Source organism: Toxotes jaculatrix, chromosome 19, assembly GCF_017976425.1.
Source record: "Toxotes jaculatrix isolate fToxJac2 chromosome 19, fToxJac2.pri, whole genome shotgun sequence".
Taxonomy (NCBI): Eukaryota; Metazoa; Chordata; class Actinopteri; family Toxotidae; genus Toxotes; species Toxotes jaculatrix.
In genome coordinates, this window is record NC_054412.1 from 6,816,028 (window position 1) to 6,826,397 (window position 10,370).

The 10,370-nt window shown below is 40.9% G+C and overlaps 1 protein-coding gene across 1 annotated transcript; it reads left to right on the plus strand.

Moving 5' to 3' along the window:
• Positions 1-2,147: 2,147 nt before the first annotated feature.
• On the plus strand, positions 2,148-9,997 carry sytl3 (synaptotagmin-like 3). The gene is made up of 13 exons (XM_041064066.1): positions 2,148-3,618; positions 4,291-4,506; positions 5,438-5,505; positions 5,990-6,041; positions 6,155-6,221; positions 6,313-6,385; positions 6,852-6,979; positions 7,252-7,374; positions 7,575-7,744; positions 7,856-7,952; positions 8,077-8,247; positions 8,639-8,693; positions 9,441-9,997. The coding sequence occupies exons 1-13, from the start codon at positions 3,521-3,523 to the stop codon at positions 9,446-9,448; spliced, it is 1,326 nt and encodes a 441-aa protein (XP_040920000.1). The 5' UTR covers positions 2,148-3,520; the 3' UTR covers positions 9,449-9,997.
• Positions 9,998-10,370: the final 373 nt, after the last annotated feature.

Sequence of the window (10,370 nt, forward strand, 5' to 3'; positions counted from 1 at the left end):
GCGGTGCAGCGTACCTAAGGTAAGATCTTGCAAGTTTTTGCTCTGTGCCTCTTAACTTTGCAGTGACCTAGTTCTCATGTCTCAAACCTGAGCTTCCTTTTCTTTTTTTTTTTCCTGTTTGATGCTATAGTAAGATGTCCTCAATTATTACATTATTTTGTGGATGCGTTGTTTGAGATGTTGCAACAAAGGGAGGTGTTGAGTAGATGTTTTGTAATCGCAGCTCATCTTAAAGGGAAAATTCTAAGTGATTAGGTGTTTTTAGGTGTTAAATACTGTATAAGTGGAAATTTCCTTTTCTCTTTTAAGTTTTAGCATTGTTTACTTCCCTACTGACATTGTGCTGCATAAGGTGTTTTATCAGTATTCTGTATTCTTGTGTCACACATTTGCAAGTGCATATGTATAAAGCAGAAATTCTGATAAATCTGTACATGTGGGGGGAAAAAACGTGTTAACGTTAGTAACTTGTACATGTCAAGGCTGCATGTGTCTCTCCACATAGCACACCGAAAGTGAATAGAGTTTCCATTTTTGTCACGAGTTTCATTGTATCTCCAACTTTGCTGAATGTATTTTTAACTGACATGACATTGCAGAATTACTTGAAAGAACTTAATGACCCTTCTGCTGTTGAAAACTACTTGGAAACCAACTGCATGGTTTTAAAGAGTGCACAATGTCAACACCATGCAGATAAATTCTTGCAAAGTATTTTGGGAGACTTTCAGCTCATAGCAGGGTTAGTGTGACCTCGTCAGGTTTTGGAAGAGCAGGTCTTTTTTTTTTCTAAAGTAAAGGTCCCCCACAGTTTTCGTGTCAGAGTTTGTGGTGTGAGAACGTGGCCATGACAGTCGGTGGGTTTTTATTTGGAATTTGCTTGTGGTGATCAGTCTGGCTGTACGAGCAGACACGCTGCCAGAGCTCACTTGAGGTATGCAATTGCTAACACAGGTCTTCCAGGAAGCTCTGCTCTGGGTGGGAAACATGTCAAAGACCTTGTGACTGTTTTGGTCTTTCACACGTAATGCAGATGTCCTAATTTGGTGACAGCGTAGTCGGTCAGGTGTCCTTTACTGTCACTTCTGTGGTGGGCTGATACGTGTTCCCACCTTCCCTTCTCGGATATTAACTCACCACTAAACCACGGACAGCCTGAATCATTGTGTTTTTTTTGCATAGTAAAGGTGCATGTGAAATGACTGTGCTTGCGTTGACGAAATCAGCTTCCTATCAGACTGTCAACCTGAGAGCTATTAGTCTCCAAATGACGGATCAAATCGCTGGCAAGCATGAGGAACTGCCTCTTGCAATTACAGCGTTTTTCTAGTAACACATTTCACATCTTGCCTCATTGACATTTACAACTTGAGAGAATCCCTTTAGGCATGGTGCACGTCAGCACAGGACAGATAACAGCTGTGTCCCTCTGTGAGCCATGAGGCCTAATTACAGCTGACACTGATTGTTCTCTTCAGCCTCCTGGCAGCTCTGGATAGTAACAAGGACAGGCTCTTATCTACCAAGGCAGACTGGCATTCAGCTGTTCAACAGGCCAATTCCTCTCTACTCCCCATGCTTCATTTGTCTGCTACTGAAAAGGAAAATGGTTGATATAAATTAAGATGTGCACTGTTTAGAAGCAGGACCCATTTATGAGATGAGTGAGACCTTAAAGGAATAGTCCGACATTTTGGAAACACACTGATTCACTTCACAAGGTCTATACTGCTGGCATGTCTGTACGGTGAAGATGAAGCCACAGCCAGGAGCTTAGCATAGTTTAGCATAAAGACTGTAAACAGCGGGGCCACCTCCTTCCAAAGGTAGCAATCAAACTTTTATGTTATGCTCAGTCTTAGAATCGGGGTAGGACTCAAAAGCAGACCGGATTGCGGTGTTAACAGTCTTTATTCCAACAAGCAAATGAGGTGACAAAATGGCAGCAGGTGGATTCCAGGGCCGAGGAAAAACATCAGCAATGATGGTGGTGAGTGAGCTCAGGGAATAGACCGGAGGATTCTGCAGCAGAGGAGAGGACACGGAGGTTAGTATGGTCTGGAGCAAGGAAACACAAAAGGTAAGTAATCAGCAAAAGAAGATCTAATGGCGTAAGCACAGACATAAGTCACCACTGGAGATGACGGAACGATCTGGCGATGGTCAATAGGAAAGCCGAGCCTCTTATAGTCTGGAGTGTAGAGTAATCACGCCCAGATTGCGCACAGGTGTGTGCACTCAGGTTGAAAGTGAGGAGCTGCCCTGGAATCCACACCTGTGAACACACCCACACCGAAGAACACGCCCCCACACAAACACAGAAAGAAAAGAGAACAATCCCAGGGGCAGCCGGGCTGCCTCATGACATTTTATGAATCTGCTTTATGAACGTACAGAGATGGGACAATAAAGGAGAGAGACTGGAGAAAAGTGACAAACATGATTGAAGTTCCTCACAAATAGTTGAGTCATAAGCTGAGCTGAGTCATCACTTCTTAAGTCAATGCCCCTGTATTTTGCTAGCTTGCAACCGATGTCTCAACAGCTGGTTCACTGGCTCTTTGAGGGCAAATGAACAAATAATTTGTCAACATTGTGTGAATCACATTTCATTATCTTTAGACAGAGCCAGGTTTGCTGTTTTCCCATGCTTCATATTTACTGTACAGACATGAAAGTGGCATTGACCTTCTCATCTAACCGTGGGCAAGAATGACAATAAGCTAATTTCCCAAAATGTTGAACTACTCCTTTAATATAAGACCTTTAATTCTGTATTGTAATTGCATTTCATAAAACAGACCACCATTTCTCCTTAGTCACAGAATGAAAGCAGAAAGGTCTCGATTTTCCTTTTTATAGTGGATTTGTTCCAATTTGAATTAGATTTAATAATAGATAAATATTTAGACATAAGTCTACTGACCTGTAAAAAAAAAAAAAAAAAAAGAATCTAGAACTCAGACGCATGTCAGCCATCAATAATGCAAACGTTGGCATTTCGTTTGTTTTGCAGCCCTGTCGTCAGTGATGCATCACTGCTCTTCCTGTAGCTCAGGAAGCAGCGGTGCTGGTTTGTTAGGAGAGGGGCTGAATACTGTGGGAAAAGGCCCTGTTACACTGAAGATGAGGACATGGGAAGTGTGAGAAAAGCTGTGTGGAAAGACATTTCCCCAGTCGTTGGGGTAGAGTGAAGTTTCATCATTCAAGTGGAAAACTACAGCTCGCTGTTTATCTGCTCAGGAGGTCTATATCCTGCTCTGACGTGGTTGGAGACTCTGAGGATCTCACAATCAGGAGAAGGCGGATCTTGTTGTAGCAGGACGTAGAATAACCTTTACATCTTTTACTCTTTCAGCTCCGGAAGATAAAGAGGAGGTCTGAGAACTGGGTCCAGTGAGGGGAGGGGTGAGGAGGAGGAGACAGGAACGAAAAAAAAGACAGTGAAGCAGAGAGGAGGACAGACAGAAGAGAAGAGAAGCAGTGATAGCGACAGCTGATCAGAGACTGTTGATCAAAGATGGATTTAAATTTGCTTCAAGCACTGGAGAGAGAAAATGTCCTTGAGGTTCTTCGGAGAGACAAACAGCTACGCATCATTGAAGAGGACAGAATTAGGTGAGTTATTTTAGATCTCTTTGCATATGTTCTGTGACAAATTTACTTTTGGGGAAATCCCACTTGATGATGATGAAGTGATGCTGAGTATACTGCTTTCTCTCAGTGATCATCATAAGAAAGCAGCCAAATATGTTAATATATTGTCTGATAATATGTTGTTGTTTTTTTCTGGAACCTTCACCTATGTTAGTTTGGTTTCTAACAGACAAGACATAATGGTTAAATTAGTTAGGTTTAGATGTGCTGGTAGGAGGATTTTTTACCTCTGGATAGAGACAGTTTAGCTGTGCCCCGCTGCTTCCAGTCTTTATACAAAGTTAACTGAAAGTGGTGTTAATCTTATTATATAACTCTCGGCAAGATTCCCAAAAAGTCAAATTATTCCTTTAAAATAAAGCATTTAGATCAAAACAGATTCCTCTTTATTTACAAAGTGATAAGCTTCAGGTAATGATGTTCTTCTTTAAACGATTTTTAGCCATTTGAGTAAGATTTGATTAAGTCTCATAAGATTAAGTAAATATAATATTAAGTAGTGTAAGTATAGGTGTAAGTATATTATCCTATAAGTTCAGTCCTGACAGAGGTGAAGTTTTCTTTTTGACACTGGGAGTTAAAGGTGTCTGTGATTTAAAGGTGTCTCTGATTCTCCATCTTCTTTCATCTCAGGAGGATGAAATGCGAGCTCCAGGAGCTTCGAAGGAGAGGTGCCAAGAGTTTTGCCCGGCAGTACGGTGAGCGGACCTGCGCCCGCTGCCAGAGGCCTCTGGGAAAGTTCTGGAACTCCGGCGCAGTCTGCCGTGGCTGCAGCCACCGGATCTGCAGCAGGTGCCGCGTAGGCGTGGGAACGGCTGACTGGAAATGCACGGTCTGCCATGCCTACAGGTACAGTAAAGAGCTAAACCACCTGCGTCATGCAGCGATGTGAATTATTTGACTCATGTGGTGCTCAGATCACACCACAAAATGACTGTAGAGTGAGTGCCAGTGGAGAGAGAGATGAGGCTGACAGTTACTGCCAGTGACCACCAAAGTGATGTAGCCATGACTCGCCACTTTGCAGTGTCTGACTTTTGAAGCTCACCTTTACTCTGTTTGAAAACTAAAATTACACAATTCCTGTTAACTCTTGCTTTGCCCCTTAATACTTTAAAATGCAACTTTCTTTACGGGGGCAATATATAAACATTTTAGTTTAAAACATACAAAAATTGCGATTTTCAACAGAATGTGAAGAAATAAGAGTTTTGTAGCATCCAGTCTCCAGCCCAACGCGAGAGGATGAAAAGGCTGTAAACTTGTGTAACAGCAAGGTAATTTTCCAAATCGTGCAGGTTTGAGCCCAGTCCCCGAAACATGACAGGTACACAGAGAGGACCTGTAAAAACATTATGGATTCTTTTGATGGTGAAACGATGCAGTGGCCCACAGGGATTTATCCCAGTATGCCCAGTGGCGAGTCCAACTATGGCACAGGGGAAGGGGAGGATTTCCTTGTTTCTTATGACAGGGCTACAAACCTCAGCTTTCTGGGTAATATGCTGCCCTCTTTTTGGAGTGTGAATTCGACAGTTGGCCAGTTCTCACACATTGTCCCTTTAAAGCTGCTCAGCACCAAACAGCAGACACTGAGTGACTAGCAGGTGAATAGAGTGGAGCATTTAACAGCTGAAAATCCAGATATTTCTTTCAGGAGTTGCTGGAGACCAAAAACAGAGCTAAAAATTGGACTTTCCTTTTATCAGAAAGGTAATTTCTCAAGCAGGATGCTATAACTTGTAGTTGTGTCTCATCACAGCTTTTTCCTTCTTCACAGGGAGGTGAAGATCAGGTCTGGAGAGTGGTTCTTAGAGGAAAAGGCAAAGAAATTTCCGGTCGCCACAGGTGCGTTGACGATCGATGGCACGCAGTCACAACTGGTTTCTTTTTCTCATGTTGACTGTAATTTATTATTAATACTCCCCTGAAATGTCCCAGTTAAAAAATAAAAACATTGAATTATAAAATATGGATGATCCAAGTTATGTTTGTTTAGGTTACTGAATTATTCAGTACTGCCATTTTCCAGTGTGGTAAGGTATTGTGATAAGTGACAGGGTGGTAACAGTTATTCATATGTGTGGAGGCTTTTGACCCATAAGGATATTTACATTCTTTCTCGTGTTTAATCTTTACATACTTGCTGAATGTGTCAAATTTGGCCACATGGGTGAGCATAGTAACTTTCAGTTTGTTTCTATAGACGTAGTAAAGTCATATTTGGTCTTACCTTCAGCCTACCTCAGAGGATATAAACTGTCCTGACACACTGAACTCCACTCTGCTCATGTGGCTTTCGCATCATTCATTGAATTTATGTTCTTTACAGACAAATATGAAACAGTTGGGGAGAAGATATTAAAGACCTACAATGTGCTGAGGTATGATGAATCTTTACATGTTGATTTTAAGCATTTGGAGCTGCTTTGATTTACTAAATCAAATATTTGAAAATGGAACACAAAGTAACATGTTTTTTCTTATACTTTCATAGTCATATATCAGTTGTGCCACCCACTCCTCCTCCCCATTTGGATTACCAGTTCCTGAGCAGATCTGGGGTAAAGTGCTGACATATTTCCTGCAATATTTTATGGTGAAAGTGTAAAATGTATGAAGAGAGTGCTAATAATTTTGTGCTTTGATCTGCAGGATTTGAAAAACTCAAAACCCTTCACCAAATCTATGGAAGATCTGATGGTTTCTTTCACGAGCCATATCAAAAGTAAGTTGACATGACGCACCCCCTCGCATCAGGTCAACATCTCAACGAGAAGTGTCAGCGTGCAACTAAGAGAGCAACCGTCGCCTTCGAGTTAGAAGCATCACTTCCTCTAGGTGTTATCGCGACACAATCAGATCTTTGCCTCAATGAGCTGAAAACATGCACAGTAAAAGCCACAAAGGAAATGTGCTCGATATAAAATGACACAATAAAAAAAAAACCCTGACCTCATAAGCAGAGGCCGTATACGATAATGAGCACAGATAATAAAGACGTGTATTGCAAAAAAAACACCTCTGTTAACAATATTTTTGAGCCATTTGAAGATTTACTGAGGCAGTAAACAAAACCTTCTTGCTCTGAATAGTCTTAGTGTGTTTCTATATGTGTGTTTCTCTGTAAGTAAGCGCTCAACTGGCTCTTTTTTTCCCCTGATTTTAACTGTCTGGCTCTTTTCTCAACGCAGAGATTTCAACTTCTCAAAATGATGTGCGAGGAGACCGGCTGAAAGTTGACAACAATCGCAAAAGGTCCTGCTTCAAGTACAGCACCCAAAAGAGCCTGTCTGACACCGACATCAACATGTCTGCCCATGTAAGTCAGCTACAGCACTACACAGCTACACTCAGTGTAAATCATTAAGCTGTAAAAGTACGGGGTCTCCCCCTTGGTTGAGAATTTTCACAATCCACATGAGGCAATGTGATCTCTGAAAAGGGGCATTTATTAAAGTAATCTAAGACCTTTAGTGGTCCCTACTGGTGGCAAGAAGGAACAACAACTTCAAGTCTCAAAAGTGTGTGCGTGGTTTACCACAAAGGCCTGTAAAAGCACAGTAAAGAAAATGACCCTTCATCTTTTTGCAGCTCTTTAAAGTCCCAAGTCTCCCAAACCTGTTCAAGAAAAGCAAAGACAGTGACCAGGAAGGCTCCTCCACTGGGGCAGAAGAGGAAACGTCTTTCAGTTCTGAGTACTCTGGAGGAAAGAGAGTGAGTAGAAGCTGATATCAAGAGAAAAAAAAACAACATCCTGTGGTGGAAAGTCCAAATTAGAGATAGTGACCATTTAATCTCTCAGGCTCATATGTAAAATCCCTTTCTCCTGTGCGTTCTGTACTACTTTCTGTACTTTCTTTCTTTTCTTTTTAAACATAAAATATTGAGCGATAGCCTGTATTTTGCTTCCTCAGGGCAGTAACAGCAGCATCAGCACAGATTGCGGCCTCTTTGAGAGCGTCAACGTGACGGGAGAGCTGGAGCTGGCTCTGCAATACAACTCCAACACCTCCTGTCTGGAGATCACGGTCAGCGCCTGCAGAAATCTGACATATGGAGACATCAAAAAGAGGAAGTGTCACCCGTAAGGATAATAAATACAGCACTATGTATCATATACAGTATGGCCCCCACTTCACTGTGTGATACACGATCAACACCTCAGCATCCATCCATGTGTTATATCTTTGTGCAGATACGTCAAACTCTACGTGCTGCCAGAAAAGAGCAGCAAAATGAAGACGACGGTGAAGAAAAACACGACTGATCCAGTTTATAATGAAGTTTTGAAGGTAAACAGATACAAATGCAGTCACCTACTAATATGTTCTGATAGTCAGTATGGTGTTATGTTGTTTTTGTCTTTGTCAAAAGATATATACATATATATATATTTCTCCGTCTGGTTTTTGACAGTATCAAATAGAGCGCCACCTACTGTTTGGAAAGAGACTGCAGGCCTCCGTGTGGCATTCAAGAAGCCTGAAAAGGAAGGTGTTTCTAGGTGAGGTCCTTATTCCACTGGATGGCTGGAGAGCTGAGGACAAAGCCTCTGAACGCTTCAACTGGTACCCACTGTGTCCAAAGGTAAACCAGAGCGAAGACAAAAGTTTAGATATCACACCGTGTTATTATACAGAAGAGGAGAAATGTAATAAATATTGATATGAACACAGTCAACCATAGAATCAAATTATGTTTCAGTCCTGTTAGCAGCATGACAGTGTCAATCTGTTGGTCTGTTCACCACACTGAGCCACACTAAAATACCTCAGCAGCAACTGAAAGAATAGGCATGAGCATGCTCCCCAGACAATTTGTCCCTCTGACCTCTCACTTTTCCTGATTTCATACTGTAATGTCTTAATCATTAACAATGAAAACATTAATATAGAAGCTGTCTAAGGGGTTATTTTTGTTATTTAGTTTTGTTTCTAAACTGCATGTGAGCTCATCGTCTTCCTCTCTTGTGACTCAGGCTGAGAGTTCAGATGGAGGCGCTACAGAGCAGGAGTTCAGCTCCAGCTTCCAGGGTGAGTTCCTGTAGCTCAGCTCTCATCACATAAGATTTTTTTATTATTATTTAATTTAATAACTCAAGAACTTCTCTGCATTTTCCTCCAGTAAAAAGAGATTATAGATTATAAGAGTATCCTAAGTTTCAGCACCATTACAGAAGACTATACGGTATTTTCTGGTATGGTTTAATGTACTACAGATGTGTCACATGTGACCAATTTAGTAGGTGTTCAACTCCTCAATACATTTAATAAGTATAAAATTAGCTTTGCGGATATCAACACAACAAATAAATTATTCTAAATGATGCATTTACAGCACACGAATTGAAATTGTGTTTAAAAGGAATAAAACACCGAGTTTCAGAGGTAAAATTTGCTCTCGGTTCTTTACTTACAGCACTAGAGGTCAGGAGAGCGTCTCTTTTGGACAATTCCATTGCACTCCTGTTGCCTTGCTCCTTTTAGAGGTTAACACTGGGCTATATGGCAATGATCAACTAACTGTCCTTATCAAAGTTGCCAAACACCTTCCCATTAATGCAAACACCAGTCAGAACACCTGCGTCAGAGTGTAAATACACCTCATTGTGGCCCTGTGTGTTTCTCTTTGAGCGCGCATTTCAGTGTCTGCAGGCCTGCGAGGTGTGTTGTGTGTGTTCTGGTGTGTATTTGAGAATGCATTAAAGAGTGTAAGTGTTAAGTAGGCTCGAGGGTGTGTTTATATAACTATTTGTGTGTGTTGTGTTGTGTTGTGTTTAGGTGTCTGACTCCGGGAGTAGGCAGAGAGAGCTCGTACTGACAACGCCCCTTTCTGTCGGTGAGACCAGGCGTCTCACCAGCTGCTATCTGACTCAGTCTCCAGAACATCTCTGTGAACCTGGATCTGTGGGACCAAACCTCCTCCTGCCTCTCTGAGGGACCCCTGGGAGGGGCTCAAATAGACCCTGGTAACAGCAGAGATTTCCTTCTTCTCATCCTAAATAACTAATTCTCTGGTAACTTGTCTATTTCACATTTTCTAAGCTGTAAACAAGCAATTAATGAATGGCTTATAACACACTATAACTTATTTGTAAGCAGATAAAAGGATATTTTTAAGTATTGAGCAATGTATTTGTTAGCAACAGCTACAACACACAGCTCCTCCTGAAAAGTATTTCTGACAGTTAATGAATGATTACAATATAAAATAAGAAAGGCCGAAAAGTACAAAACAAGAAAGATTATATATCTTAGTACTTTTTAGGAACATGAAATGTGATGTATTTATTTGTAATTTTTATTTGTTAATTATATTTATTAATAAAGTATTTATTTATAAATATTCCTTGACTCTCGATGATGTATTAATTTTATTTATACACCAGTTATGAGCACTTTATAATTGCAATAATTGTTGAGAAATAATTTAATAAATATCAAATGCCCTTGTATCTTCTTAGACAGTATTGTGTTATGAACAATTTTAATGGGAAAATATATTAAGTGTAAAGCGGCTAACACTTTACACTTACAATAGAGGCTATTCTGCTGCATTCGGGGCATCTTACAATTTAATTTCCTCAATGTGATGTTCTATCAGAGGAGACAAGCAGCTAAACATCCATGCAAATAAAATTACTGGGAAAGACACTTGGGTAATATTCCTGACAAATGAAATTTGGAGCCACACCCGCCTGTCACAGGAAG